Genomic DNA, 16,085 nt, shown 5'->3' on the forward strand with positions numbered 1-16,085 from the left:
AGTTGATCAGGAAGTTCTCTCACTACATTTGTGATGTTTTGGGTCCTAGATCTTGTTCAAATATTGTATAACCTGAGATTTTGCTCAAATGTTGTGTAATCTGAGTATCCTTAGTATCGAAGCTTAGCTGACTTCCTAGGCAATCATCATTTTAAGGCAATTATCATAATTATTATAAAACATCAGTATTTAAAATCATTTAGCTCCACAATTAATAATGGTAGCTGATACAGCAAACTGTCCTCTTTTTTTTCCCCCCATTATTGTCTTGGCTATTCTTGGCCCTTTGCATGTTGGAATCAGCTTGCCCAATTCCGCAAATCATTTAAAAAATTGCATTGATCTATGCAGATCAAATTGGGAGGTACTGTTACCTCGATAATTTTGAGTCTTCTGCATATTTGGAATTCTACTGAACAAAATAATTATTAGCATGTGCACGGAGGAAGAGCAAAGTGTCAATTAGGAAAGTATCAGTATATTGTTGGTGTTTTGTCCTCCAGTGCACAAAAATGGTATTTCTATATATTTCTATTTTAAGAAATACTTTCATTTGAGTTAGTTCATTCTGTTCATAAAACTTTTGTACATCTAGTTTTGTATGAATTTGTTCTTAGGTAGTTTTATATTTTGAAGAGACTACACATTCAGGAAGCTAGAAAACTAGGAAGTCAAGAAGGGTATATGGGGGACTGTGGCTTTCCTATTTTTGTTCCCTATGTGCCTTATTCCCTGGTAAATAATTGTTCTAATTGCATCCCTACATGTTTCTCCACACACTTGGTAATCTTTCCCTCCCGTCCCTCTTTCTGCTCCCAGGCAAACACTGATTCACTTTCTGTCATATGGATTAGTTTGCATTTTCTAAAATCTTATAAATGGAATCATACAGAATCCTATTTCTATTTGTTTTAAAAAGTAGATCTAGAGAATTGTTTTCTTTGGTATGTGCTTTAATTGATATAAACTAAGGCTACTTTAATAAAGGGATGATTTGTGGCATTTGACTACAACTTAGGATAGCAAACTAGAAAAGGAAGTTATATCCCTGGATCCAAAAAATCAATAACTTTTCATAAGATGAGGGCTTTTGTGGAATTGTCCCTTTGGATATATGTGAACCTTAAGATCTCAGATCAGTGCTGACCTGAAGGGATAATATATACTATGTATAATACAGAGACCTAAGCCCTGTCCTATTGGTTCTCTTTGTGCAAATAGTGCAAAGCCCTGTCCTATTGGTTCTCTTTGTGCAAATAGTGCAAAGGTGACAAGTTTGAGGATGGAAGACCAGAGTAGATTCTACAGAGGACATTAGGAGGCAACATACTACAGTTTATGTATTTCTTTTTTTTTTAATCGAGGATACCTCCTACCTTGAGCCCAGTTATTTCTATTCTGCTTTTTTTTTTTTTTTTTTGTCTAGCTGTTAATGATCTTTCACCTGGACTGTTGTGATGGTCTCCTTGCTTTATTCTTGTGTCCATTACAGAGAGTACAGTGTCCTTCATCAGAGCCCTCCATTGCTTCTTGTCTTGCTTTGGTCACAGCCAAATCCCATCACTTGCATCGTTGGCCTTGTGGGCTGTTGTCCCAGTGCCTACGTGACCTCAGGTCTCACTGCTGTTCTGCCTTCTGCCTCTTCGCACCACACTGACATTCCTCCTCCCTCTCATACTGCACAGTGCAGTATGAGAGGGAGCCACCCTGTCTGTGGCCTTCCTCTAGCTCCTTCCTCTGCTCTGGCTTTCTTTATAGCAGTCCTCACCATCTGGACTGACTTGTCTTGTTTGCTGCTGCTCCTCCTCCTCCTCCTCCTCTACCTACTTCTCTTTCTCCCTTCCCTTCCACTCCTCTTCCTCTTGTTTCTCCACTAAGCATGATTCAAGCAGAATATTTGTCTTACTCAAGGCTCTGTGGCCATTGTTTAGAAGAATTCCTGGTACTTCGCAGGTGCTTTTATAATGTGTTACCCAGCACTAAGACCAGGGGGATGAGACGGAAGTGAGCAAGGGGGCGGGGCTCAATCCCAGGACCCCAAGATCATGACCCCAGGAAAGACTCCTTGACTGAGTCAGTCAGATGTCTTTGTCTTGATGCTGTGAGAAAGGGGAAGTCACAACGGCTCTCAAGAAGGGTAATGATGAATGGATAAAGAAGATATGGTTTATGTATACAATGGAATATTACTCAGCCATTAGAAACGGCAAATACCCACCTTTTGCTTCAACGTGGATGGAACTGGAGGGTATTATGCTGAGTGAAATAAGTCAATTGAAGAAGGACAAACATTATATGGTCTCATTCATTTGGGGAATATAAAAAATAGTGAAAGGAAATAAAGGAGAAAGGAGAAAAAATAAGTGGGAAATATCAGAAAGGGAGACAGAGCATGAAAGACTCCTAACTCTGGGAAAAGAACTAGGGGTGGTGGAAGGGGAGTGGAGGGGGGTGACTGGGTAGCGGGCACTGAGGTGGGCACTTGACGGGATGAGCACTGGATGTTACTCTTTTTTTTTTTTGGGGTGTTATTCTGTACGTTGACAAATTGAATATCAATAAAAAATAAATTTATTAAAAGAGAAAAAAAGGGTAATGATGTCATCTGGTTTAAATGCCAAAAAAGATGACTCTGGTTTAAAGGTGGCAAATACACTGGAGAATGATAAGAAAAGATTCTGAACCTGAATGGGAGTAAGCAAAGTAGGAGCAAAGTTAGGAGTGAGAAGAGGGTGTTTCAGGGAAGAGAAAGCAAGAGGCCGAATATATTTTATGGTCCCTGAAAGAGTATGGAAATGAGCCTGCTGGGTTGAGTGACATGGAAGTCACTGGAAACTCAACAAGAGCTCTTTTTTCTTTTTCTTTATTTTTTTTTTAAAGACTTTAATTATTTTTTCATGAGAGACACACACAGAAAGGCAGAGACATGTAGGACTTGATCCCAGAACCCTGGGATCATGACCTAAGTCAAAGGCAGATGCTCAACCACTAAGCCACCCAGGCATCTCAACAAGAGTTCTTTTATGTACTTATTTACTTAACTTTGAATTGAGTCAGAAGGCATGCTGGACTGTGCTGAGGGTTTAGCAGGAGATGAGGAAGCTGGGAGAGGTGACACGAAGCCAGAATGTTGGTGTAAAATTGTGGAGGCTGTAAGGCCCCTGTTTGGAAGATGGGGATAGTTAGCCTATTCTAATGGAAATGAAAGGGCCCAGTGGGCTTTGAATACGTAGGGGTGGTACAGAATAGTCCCTAACCTAATGACCCTGAAGGATGCAGGTTGGGAATGGGATCCTGAGCCCACATAGAAGGGGTGGAGGAGCCTCTCTGGTTATAACCACTGAGGGTAATCAGCAGATGGGTTCAGGTGTAGGAATGCTGGGAGCTCCGTTCTTAGGACTTCCATGATCTCAGAGGAGGAGGAAGGTAGGTTCAGTGCTGAGAGGATTATAGGTGCGAAGTTGTCCTTTCGAACAGGGAATTGGTCATAGAGGAATGGGAGGCTGCAGAGTGGTATTGAGGGTCCCTGGACTTGGTGATCCTGAGTCATTCATGGTCTCTCTGTGAGCCCAGCTGCCTGAGCACATGCCTAGAGAAAACAAGCCACTGGCGCCCCCCAGGGTTGGTTTACTCCGAGAATGGAAAAGGGCATGTCAGAGAGGAAAGTGTTCAGGCTTTTGGCTGGAGTGACTAAATAATAGACTCTAGGGAGTCTTAAGTGGCTGGAGGGGGAGGGTAGGTGATAAATTACAGAAAGAATGTGATAGAAGTTTTGAATAAGTGAGCTGGGAGGGAGGTAAATTGTGCTTGGAAATTGAATGCTGAATTAGTGATTTTTAAGCTGGAGCAGCAGTTTGGGATAATTTCTAGACTATTACTGTGTGGATTTTTAAAAAGATTTTATTAGCAAGCGAATGAGTGGGGGAGGGGCAGAGGGAGAGGGAAGAGGTTGATTCCCCACCGAGCAGGGAGCCTGACCTGGGGCTCCATCCCAGCGCCCGGAGATTGTGACCTAAGCTGAAGGCAGATGCTTGGCCAACTGATCCACTCAGGGGCCCTGACTGTGTGTAGAATTCTGTGATTAATCAAGGACATGGTTTTAATGGGCCATAATTCTCATCATAGGTGGAAAAAAACATTTGGATCAGTTAAGGTACCAGTTCTAAAATTTAGACAGTCTTAAATATTTCTTTAACAATGGCCAAAACCTAATTTCTTTTGCTGTAAAGAGATTAATTTTTCTCACCTTTCTGTGTGGTACCTGATTTATATTTTGATTTTATTTGATACATTGCAGGAGGGTTTTAGTGGTTATTACTGTAATTTGGTTCTTCTGTGAGAGAATCATTGCCAATATCATTAAAATCAGTGTACCTGCTAATTACATTTGCTTATTTTTATTTAGCATTTTGTCCTACTAGGTAATATGCTCTCTTTCACTTGTACTTATGGGTTATCCTGAGATATTCCCCAGAGCTGTGTATTCTGTGCTTTCAAATCATTTCAGATAATGTACTACCTTTTAGGTAGGAATATCTGTATTATCATCTAAAATTATCAATAGAGTAGTTTCTCTACCAACTGGATCATATTGTCAGTTTTCACTTCTTTTTGTCTGGCTTTTGATGAGGGGGTCTCATGAACATCATAGAATATGATGAGAAAGAGGAGAAATACTTTGTATGTACAATGTAGTAAAAAGACCCCTAACTGGGTCAGAATTGTCAGGTAGTAATACTTTAAATAGAATATTTAGAAGTTTTAGGTAGTTTGTGTATTTGAAACTGTCTTTTTCTTGAACGGGTTAATAATATCTTGTGCTGTTAGCTTCACTGCTTTCTCTTCCACTTCGTTTTAGGAAGAAAAAAAAAAGAACCCTAGAGAATGCTGGGCTGTTCCCTTGGCTGCGTACACAGTGCTAATGAGGTGCCTTCGGGAAGGGGTAAGGCTCCTTTGTTGTCCTCTGTAGACACCCTCAATTGTAATAACCCTTCAGGCACTGTGTGCGGTTTGTAGCCTGCAGCAGTGCAGGAGCTTGTCAACCAAGTATTGCTCCTGAATTTAAATAATCCCGACAAGCCACCATGAGCAAGTGACCTACAATGGAGCAAGTGTAAAAATGAAGTAGCTTTCTCCTTCACTTTTTAAATGTCTTGCCTTTTAAAAGATGATAGCAAACACAAACATAAGTAGCTTTTTAATAGCATATTCTTCATCCTCCCCTGTTTCTAAACTTACTGATATACCAGCTTAGTGAGCAAGGTGTGTGCAGAGGATTTTCTGTGAGCCTCAAAGCCCCATGATTATCTTGTCAGGTTGCCATTTTGTGGTTCAGAAACAGGAAGCTTCCACTAGTATCCATTCATTTTAATATTAAATGGTATTTATTATGTGACTACCCTCCCCCCCCCCCCCCCCCCCCCCAGTTTATTCACAGTCTTTCTCATGCTGAAAACCAGCCAGCTGGCTAACTAACCAACTGGTGTAAGTAGCTCCTGTGTGTTACTATGTAAAGGATGTAGTAGCTGACCTAAAAGGTTTGCAATTTCTGTTTGCTTTAAACCATTTGACATTGTTTCACCCAAGGCAAAGCCATAGGCAAAAGACATTCCTTAAGGAATGAAAAAATATGTCACAATAAACATCTTCCTTTTGAGTTCATTACTTGCTGCGTGGTATGGAAATGGAATGATGTTCCAGGTATAAAAGAGCTCTGCAAGGGTTTCCCCCTAGTGATCCAGAAATGAAGTTTGAACACTTCCTAGCCTGTAGGGTTGAATGCGTTGTCAGCTGTTATTATGGGCTATGAATAAAGCTGGTAAATTGTACTTTACCAATAATCCAAGAATTAAGGCCTGTTTATCTGTAGTCAAAAGACATGTTTCAGTTTATCATTCAAGGCCTCAAGCCAGGCACACTTGGGGGCACAGAGATGAAGAAGGTGACTATTCATATATACATACATCTCACCTATTGTAGGAGATAAGATAAAGATACAAAGTGGAAGATGTCAAGCATTTAAGTGTGAAAGAACAAAATACAGGAGCTCAAGGGAGAAAAGAGTCTTCTAGAAACTTTCTCAACAGTGTAAAGAAATTTTAAAAACTTTGTACTTTAATTTTTAGAAGTTAGCTTAATGTGTAATAAAAGATGATTGATTCTAGACCATCGGTTGTATCCTTGATTGAATATCTTCTTCCTGTCCCCTCCTGTGTTTATCATTGTACATGTAATAGGAAGAAGAATGTCTTTTATCCATGTATATTGTTTGTTTTTTTCCATGTATATTATTATTTTTTAAAGATTTAAAAAATTTATTTATTCATGAGAGACACAGAGAGAGAAGCAGACCCCATGCAGGAAGCCTGATGTGGGAGTCGATCCCAGGACTCCAGGATCATGACCTGAGCCAAAGGCAGATGCTTAACTGCTGAGCCGCCCAGGTGTCCCATGTATATTGTTATTAAATAATTATTTTTAATAATTCTATTTTGTATTTTAGTAGCATGTGTACCTTTTATTGCCTTTGTATGTATGACAGGTCTTGTGTATTTTTCATAAAGAGGGAGGGAAGTCCAGGACTCTCTAATTTATGAAAATTTTGTTGTATATCTGAAAGGCAGTTAAGTATGTGCTTGGACAGCACAAACAGGTGTCCCTCACTTCTTAAAAGTTCACGTTACATCACTTGACTTTTACAAAAGACCCATAGTACTTCCTTTCTCTAATTGAAAGAAATGGGAAGAGTATCTCTGCTTCTACAAAAAAGGGCAAAAAGCAAAAATAGCATTCAGGGTTTGTTTTGCAGTGAGTTGTTACCCAGGCAAGCCTCCCCCTGCCCCTACCAAGGTCCTTCCTTCCCCTGGAACTACTATACTTAGCATCTTAACATCAAGTCACCATGGGTTTCAGTCATATCTTTGAGTGACTGTGCTTTGTCATGATATATTTTCTACATCTGTTAACAAGATGTGTGCTAAGTATCAGAGAAGCTGGAGAGGTTATTTTTGGAGTCTAGGAATGCTCAAAATCTTGACTGTTTAACTTAATGGTAATTGCTCTTTGCTTTACCCGGTTGGGGCTTAGGAAAGGTTTCACAGGAACACGTTACTTTTGGATAGTGGGGGAAACCTGAACTCTAACATTGTTTCTGTAGGACAGATAAATTAGGGGTGATTATATTCCCCCTAAAAAAGGGTTTCTGTCTTTACAAAAATAACTCAGTTGTAGCAGTTCTTTAACATATATGTCTAATGTATTTAGGACATAGTTGAAAGTAAATGATTTTTAAGCCTCTTCAAAAATTAAAAATTTTTTTCCAGGTAGGAAAACTTTTCCCAGCACCTACTGGTATTTCTGAATGTAGGTTCTTTTTTTCGTGAAATTTATGTGTATGCTTATATGTATGGTTAAAAGCACACACTTTGATATACCCACTTTCTTGAAAATAAAAAATAAAAAAGGGGCTGGGGTCTTTGTCTCTCTTGGATTGTAGCTTGCTCTTTCAAGGAGTACCACTATTCTGACTTCATAATAAACATTCCCAAGTTTTTCTTTATTGTGTTTCCATCTTTGTATTTCTAGATATTTCTTCCCTTCCTTCCCCGTTTCCTTTTTGAGAGGACGGGGCAGAGGGAGATGGAGAGAGAGAATCCTAAGCAGGCTCCATGCCCAGCCCAACGTGGAGGTCGACCCAAGATTGTGATCTAAGCTGAAATCAAGAGTTGGATTCTTAACCAACTGAGCTACCCAGGTGCCCCTGTATTGCAAGATATTTCATTGACTGGTTCTTAAGGCTAAACTTCATATAAATAAATGGCACCAAATCCTGTGGAGACTTAATTCTTCTGCTCCAAAGTTAAATTGAAATTGATACATGCTCATTGTGAAAACAGTCATTCATTTATGCTACTGTGTAGTATGTTGTTTCAATATGTGTCAGTACACACAGATACATGTGTATATCAGTACACTCCCAGGAGTAGGGTATGGGAGTACCCCTTAACCTACATCTTGAACATTTAATATGGTCAGACTTTAAATTTTTGTCAATTTCATGGACATTAATTATTTTCTCAATAATGTTAATATTCATTTTTGTTATTACTAATAGGATCACCATCCTTTTCTATTTATCTTTTTTTTTTTTGGTCTTTGTTTCCCATTGCTTTATAGGAATTTGGTACACTGCCTCCCTTATTGTTATAAAATATTTGAAATATTAGAAAAGGAAAGAAAACTATAATGATGACCTTTATTTCCATCAGTTTCAGTAGTTTTTAACATTTTTTTCTCCTTGGTTGTAATATGGCTGTATATATTCATGTTACATACATTTATTATTTACTTATTCCTCTATTTTCTGAACTGTTTGAACAAATTGCAGAGGTCATGGCAGTCCATGCACTGGAATTTTTATGTATCTGGATATTAATCTTCTGTTGTTTATATGTGTTACAGATATTTTGTGATTTGTGGTTGGGCTTTTCATTTTCTTAAAATATATTCTTAAAAAATATATGGGTAATAAGTTCTCCCAGCATTATTTATTTTTTAAGATTTTATTTATTCATGAGAGACTGAGAGAGAGAGAGGCAGAGACATAGGCAGAGGGAGAAGCAGGCTCTCTGTGAGGAGCCTGATGTGGGACTCGATCCCGGGACCTGGGATCACACCCTGAGCCGAAGGCAGACTCTCAACCCCTGAGCCACCAAGGGGCACCAATGCCCCTCTCCCAGCATTATTTAATGAGAAGGGTACCCTCTCCCCACTGCTCTGCAGTGTCCCCTGTCACATCAGTGTCTTTTGGACTCTGTTTGATTCTGTTGGTGTATTATCTGTCTGTGCCATACTATCCAAATTAATACTTTATATTATTTAATGATTTTTTAAGTACATGGGGAGTTTTCCCTTACTAACCTCTTTTTCAAGAGTTTCTTATATATCTTTGTTCCTTTTACTTGTGTATTTTACATTCACCTCTTCAGGTTCACCTATTTGGGTGTTAAGAATACATCTGTAAATAAATTTGAAGAGAATTAGTTCATAGTAATAGAAAATGGAAGGCCTACTCAATGAGAAGACTAATAGAATGACACATTTAATTAAAAAAACTGAATTAAAGTAACAGGTTCTTTTGAATTCTTGGTGACATTCAGCTAATGTATTTATTAAGTTAACTCTTTCAGCTGTAGGTCTCATTCTTTATGAGACATTTATGAAACATATATTATGTACTAGCTGGATACAGGAAAGGTAAAGATGAATTAAGATACTGCCTTCAGTTTTTAGGAGAGATTTTTTTTTTTTAATCCTTTGTTCTTTGAACCAGACTTTTATTGTTGTTTTTGTAACTTCATTTGCTTTGGTTTCATTGTGTAGTCATTAAGACATTTCAGGCTATTAATTTTTCTCTCCCTCTAATGTTAGCTGTATCTCATTAGTTTTGACATGTAGCGTTTCATTGTTGCTATTTCATTGATAATCCCTAGTTCTCGTTTTAAATTTGTCCTGGATCCAGGGTTATGAGATGGTTAAAACTTTTTCAGGTGGGTGGGATTTAATTGCCCTTTTTTCTTTGTTAAAATAACGAAGTTGCATTACCTTATCGTCAAGAATTCGGTTTGTCCTATTTCTCTTTGGATGTTAAAAAAAAAAAAATTTTTTTTTTTTTTTTTTTTGTAAAATACATGTAACATAAAACTTAACCACTTTAACCACTAAGTATATAGTTCTGTGGTATTGAGTATATTCACATTGCTGTGCTATTTCTGTTGTTTTAAATATAGTGAGATGTTGTTTTGCTTTGCCTACTGAATTTTTTTTTCCCCTGCATCAAAACTTAGTAATGTGTCTTGTTGATTTATGGGCCTGGTAAAAACCGGTTTTTACCTCTTTTCTTTCTTTCTCTTAATTTCTGCATTGGGAAGAAAGCAGTACAGATTTTACTTCATTTTAATTTGATATGTAGACTTCTTAGAAGCCAACTTTAGTTTTAAATTATAAACTCTTTTGTTCATTATGTGTAGAAAATTGGCTTTGCCATGAGATACTTATGTTATAAAAATAAAATATTTTCTAGTCAAATATATTGAGACACTGGATTAAACAAGGTTGAACAGGTGTTTATGTGTGTGTGTGTGTGTGTGTGTGTGTGTGTGCGCGCGCTTTTCAGAGCTTGTAACTGTGACTCTACTTGGGGGTGGGGCAGATTGTGTATGCAACATTTTCAAAGTAATTTGCCCACATACCAACCTTATCTTATGCCATGTTGTGGGATGCACTTTGGGAGAAGTTACGGACTTACATGGAGATTGTCAGGAGTTCAAGATAGCTTTTAGTAGGTTTTCTTTTTTTAAAGTTACATAAGGTATGATGACAATGTTTTCTGAACAGTCAGCCTATTTTCTGAACACAGTTTCTGTAACTTTAACAATGTTGATAGAGATGCAAATCAGAGGTTTTTGTCCTTGTTACAGATATCAAAGCTTAGGTGGAGAGAGGGCAAGTATTTAGAGAGTAGGAGACATATGGTGGATCCCCCAAACAGTAGGAAGATCTGGTGTGACTGTTGAAAATGGAGTGTGATAGTATGGAAGAAGAGGTATTTAAGGGGATACTGACATCTGTCAGAATTGGGGCTGGCTTTTCAGAGGCCTTGAACTGGGACCAGAGGATGTGAATTTCAATCCAAATGTGTTATTCTTTCGTGGTTTGGTGTTGGCTAAGGTCTGGGCATCCCCACCTGGTGATATTTCTTATATAGGCGGGTAGTTGTTCTTGATGGTCTTCCATGAGCTTCTCAATTGGGCTCCTCTGAGTCTTTATTAGAAAGAGTGCAGAGAGAGAGCACAAGTGAGGGGAGGGTCAGAGGAAGAGGGAGAAGAAGCCAGGCATCCCCCAAATGGTCTAGTTTCATTCTTCTGCATGTTGGCTGTCCTATTATATTATTTCTAAATAATAGCTTATTCAGTAATTTTGAAGTAACAAAATTAGTTTAAGAAGAAATTTCTTTTTCTTTTTTTTTTCTTTTAAAGATTTTACTTATTTATTTGACAAAGCACAAGCAGAGGGAGTGGCAGGCAGAGGGAGGGGGAGAAGCAGGCTCCCCACTGAGCAAGGAGCCCGATGTGGGGCTCGATCTCCGGACCTTGGGATCATGACTTGATTTGAAGGCAGATGCTTAACCAACTGAGCCACCTAGGTGCCCCTAGGAGAAAATTACATTTTCTTTTTTTTTTTTAATTAGAGCGCGCTCTCTCTTTTTTAAACAAAGAAAACTAGTAGTAAAATTGTTTATGTGTTTAATTAGAAAAGACTGGGATTGAATTAGAAGTACTAGAGATGTTAGCCATATATATTATCTTTGAAATCTTTCAGACAATAGGGTACCTAAAACAAGGAGAAAAAGGAGTTAAAATTCTTGGCTTTTGATAAAAAAATTTAAAATGTACGGTTATATTTTCTGATTTTGTAATTTTAACAGTTTAATTTTAATCTCCTTATTAAGAAATGTGTGTGCTTCAACGTCAGGTTCTTTCTGGGTACTCACTACTAATAGAGGACCAGGTTGGAGGTGGGGACATGGAAGGCCATGTCCGTGAGCTTCTCATTTAGCTCAAGGATGACCTTGCCTATAGCTATTTCAGTGCCAGTAGAAGCAGGAATGATGCTCTGGGCAGCCCCTTGGCCATCATGCCACAGCTTCCCAAGGTCTTCTGGGTAGTAGTGATGGCATGGAGTCATGAATCTCTCCATGATGTCAAAGTTGTCATGGATGACATTGGCTAGAGGGGCTAAGCATTTGGTGGTGCAGGAAGCATTGCTGGCAATCTTCAGGGAATTGCCATACTTCTCATGGTTCATGCCCATCACAAGCTTGGGGGCATCAGTAGAAGGGGGAGGGATGATGACCCTTTTGGCACCACCTTTCAAGTGAGCCTCAGCCTTCTCCGTGATGGTGAAGACTCCTGTGGACTCCACAACATAACCAGCACCAGCATCACTCCATTTGATATTGGCTGGGTCTTCCTCCTAGAAGATGGAGATGGGCTTTCCATTGACGATAAGTTTCCTGTTTCAGCCTTGACTATCCCATTGAATTTGCTGTGGGTGGAATTTTACTGGAACATGTAGACCATGTAGTTGAGGTCAATGGGAGGGTTCACTAATTGGAACAATATCTGTTTTGCCAGTTAAAAGCAGCCCTGGTGACCAGGCATCCAATACTGCCAAATCCATTTACTCTGGCCTTCACCAGAAGGTGAAGTGTCTTGGGAGTGTGGCTAGCACTGTACCAGAAGATGTGACCATCTGTCCAACAGGGAGGAGTAGAGAGCCACTCTCTATAATGTTTTGAATGCTATTCAGTAAGATGCAAAAGGGCATAGTAAGTAAGGATGGAGTTACCTAATATGTCTTAAAGTGAACCTTTGAGAATGGCATGAGGAAGTGATCCTGAGTTAGTATCAAGTGGGACAGACGGCTTTCAGAGATGTGGTGTAGGATAAGAAGCACAAAGCATGGCATTTTCCATGCAAGGGTGAAGTTGCATCTCCTCTCCTCCTGTGGCAGGTAACTTCACAGGGGAGGCTTCAGAGTTTGGCTTTGCTGAATTCAGTATGGAAGAACTGGTGAAATACCATTTATAATACCTTTCAAGGATTTATGTTGGTTTGATTTCTGTGCAAATATTCATATTTGACTTATTTTTATCCCATTACATGTTTTGTACTTTTAAATCCTATAGCTCTTCTGTATCTTACTCGTTTAATGCCTGTGCTTATAGTTTTTCTATTTATCTTTTTTTTTTTCTTAGCTTATGGTATTATGCTTAGAGGAAATGGTGTATGATTTCAGTTCTTTAGAATTTGTGAGACTTTTTTCATGACTCAATATTTGTATACCCAGGGGAAAAAAAAAAAGGCAAACTCTACCATTGTTGGAATAATGTGTTTTTTCCTTTACATTGGGTCAAGCTTGTTAATCTGATAGATAGGGATATAAATCTTCTATATCTATACTGATTGCTTTTTGTCTGTTTATTTTATCAGCTACTGAGATAGATGTTTGAAATGCTTGCTTTCTTTGATATGATTGCAATTTTATATTTTGCTTTTATGTATTTTGAATGTTAGTTATTAGATATATAAAAAAATTAGATCGTATTTTCCTTGCTTATTGAAATTTTGATCATTATGTTGTTACTTTAAAAATTTACCAGTAGGTGCCTGGCTGATTCAGTTGGTAGAGCACATGACTCTTGATCTTGGGGTAGTGAGTTTGAGTCCCATGTGGGGTGTAGAGATTAAATAAATAAAACTTAAAAATCACCAGTAATGCCTTTTTTTTTTTTTTTCAAAGCCTATTCTGTCTTATAATTTAGTTATACCATCCTTTGTTGGGCTAGATATGACTGGTGTATCTTTTTCCATTCTGTTATTTTTAGCTTTTCTAGGTAAATAACTTTATTTAAAAATTTTTTTTAAACGATTTTATGTATTTGAGAGAGAGACACACACAGAGACAGAGCACAGCTGGGACAGCAGCAGGGGCAGCGGCAGCAGAGGGAGAGGGAAAAGCAGCCTCCTTGCTGAGCAGGGAGCCCAGTGTGGGGCTCAGTCCCAGGACCCTGGTTCATGACCAGAGCCAAAGGCAGATGCTTTTTTTTTTTTTTTTTCTCCAAAGGCAGATGCTTAAATGAATGAGCCACTCAGGCACCCCAAATAACTTTATTTTTGATGTTTCTCTTAATATTGTATTAAAAAATTCTGCTTTACAGTTTTTCTGTAGTATTTAGCCCATTTATGTTTTTTGTAGTTGGTGTAGCTGTATTCATAGCTGCTATCTTATTTTGTGCTTTTGTTCTTTGTTTTTTTTTTTTTTTTCTTCATGTCTTTCTGGTTTGATTGCTTTATGAAATAATTCCTTTTAATCTTTTGGTGGTTATTCTGTTGCTGCTCTTATTGTTGAAATCTATTTTTTCCATGAATACAGTTGTAGGTTGAAAGTATTTTTAATAATTAAAGATAGCGTTTTAGTGTCTTCTGATTGCACTTGTGCTGTTAAGAAATTAGCTTGTTAGAACAACTGTGGCTCTTCTGAAGGAGATACTCTGTAAATCAAGTGAGGGACTACTTATACCTTTTGCTTCCCCTCCTGTAATCTCCTCTTCCTAACACACACCTTCATCTCCCAACTCAGATCAATGAGGAGTCAGGGAGATGGGAGAATTACTTTTTGTTCATCTCTATTATACTTGGTTGTAGGCACCGGAAGCTCTGGCTTTAATTGGAGCTGGGTCTTCATCTAACTTCCAATATGTGTGGGCTCTCATCTTCCCTCACATTCCTTTTGTTCATTTTGTTGGACAAATGCTCTCAGGGTGAACATCAGCTTAAGAGCTCTGGGTACCTCTGAGGATTCTTGCCTGACAGTCACTGGCCTAAGAATTTGGTGCTAGTTCATTGATACTTTTAAGGTTTGTTTATTTTCTTATTTTGTATCTAGCATTTTTAGTTGCTTTTAGAGGGAGAGAGTTGTCTAGATATCTAGCCTACTATATTTAAAGAAAGAGAAATCCATTTTCTTGGTTGAATGAGTTACTGAAACAGTAAACCAGACAAACTCCAGGTACCTTGAGATCTTTAGAAGAAAGATTATAGTTTTACTAAATCAACACATGTGAAAATAATGTCAATATTTTAGATGTTAATTTTGGTACTTTTCTTTTTGAAAAGTTGGCACATAGGCTAACATTGGCAGCAAAACTTTTTTGTTAAATCTATCCACAACACATTAGAATTACTTAACACTGTTAAAAAAAATCGTATAACTCTTCATTGATAGCCTAATCATCATAGGCTTATTTTCACAGGATAATTTACTAATCATCATAGCTTTTATCCTCATAATATGATGAAATAGGTCTTTGATTTAAGTGACAGTATTAGTTCAGTCCAGTTATCCCTTCCAAAGAGTTAATTAAGTGGAAAATAGCACCAATCTTATTGCTTGTATCGTGTCCCACAGGGGATTTCAGAGGGACTAGGATAGCTCATTTCAGGTAGTAGCAAGTTGAATTGGCCTGACAGCCTCACTGAGTTTATAGAGCACGGGGATGACACATGGCTCCCTTCCAACCTGTGTGCTAAAGTAGTCGTGGTTTTCCAGTACTGGGAATGAGTTCTCTAGGAATTGACAGACAGTTGTGATGTAAAGCATATGTTAAGGTATTTGAAAAGGTCCTTCCCCCTCTCAAATTGCACTCCCCCCTGCCCTATATGCAGGCCAAAGGTTCAGAACCTAATGAGAAGACACAGAACAAGGCATATGGGACAAAAATGTCATATGTGTATGTACTGAGAGCTAGGGAGGATGGAGGGCATAGCTTAATATTTGTGGGCAAGTAGACTTCCTTATTTTGCACTCCCACATTAATGAATCTTTGTACCACCCAGGTATGACTGTGCTCTCAAGTGGAGTACCCATCTAGGTAAGACTTAAGATGGGGAAATATGGTTGGTTGTGCCTGGGCTCAAAGAGAAAGGGGCAGGAGGTGAGCTGAGCAGTTAGGCATGCTCAGTTTATTCTTTTCAAATTTGCCAACTAGATGGAGCATTTTATTTTCTCTTGGGTAGAATGGATAAAGGAACAGAGAGAGGATGAAAAGATTATATTAATCTTGCCACATAGTAGGAAACATCAGGAATGGGGAGGAAGCATTGAAGAAGTTCAGGTATCTTTAAAACTGTTTTTTTCTAGCAGCCTTACAATTCATACTTTATGATATTAATAATAGGAAGAAAAGCTAACATAAAAAATTTACTACTTAAAAATACTACTTTTTATGACCTAGGTTAAGTGTCCACGTATGTTATTTAATTTCCAAACTGCCTTGTGTTTTATTGTTTTTATAGGTGATAAAACTGAAGCACGGAGGTGAAAAATGCCAAGGATATATAGCTAGTAGAATGTAAAACAATGGCTTGAACCTAGGTCTAACTCAGCTTCTTATTTTTTTTACATTTTCATGAAAAATACATAACTTTTTGATTGAAAAAGTAATGTGTATTTTAACAATGCAA

General features: G+C 38.1%; 1 protein-coding gene across 6 annotated transcripts in view; it reads left to right on the forward strand.

The window, feature by feature from the left end:
- Positions 1 to 16,085, forward strand: part of ULK4 (unc-51 like kinase 4) — a 591,708-nt gene that overhangs the window by 112,861 nt on the left and 462,762 nt on the right. For all 6 annotated transcript variants that reach the window (XM_072793220.1, XM_072793224.1, XM_072793223.1 and 3 more), the window contains one exon: positions 4,859 to 4,942. In XM_072793220.1, the coding sequence (XP_072649321.1) occupies positions 4,859 to 4,942 (84 nt within the window). The remainder of the gene's footprint in view (positions 1 to 4,858; positions 4,943 to 16,085) is intronic.

Source organism: Canis lupus, chromosome 22 (genome assembly GCF_048164855.1).
Source record: "Canis lupus baileyi chromosome 22, mCanLup2.hap1, whole genome shotgun sequence".
Taxonomy (NCBI): Eukaryota; Metazoa; Chordata; class Mammalia; order Carnivora; family Canidae; genus Canis; species Canis lupus.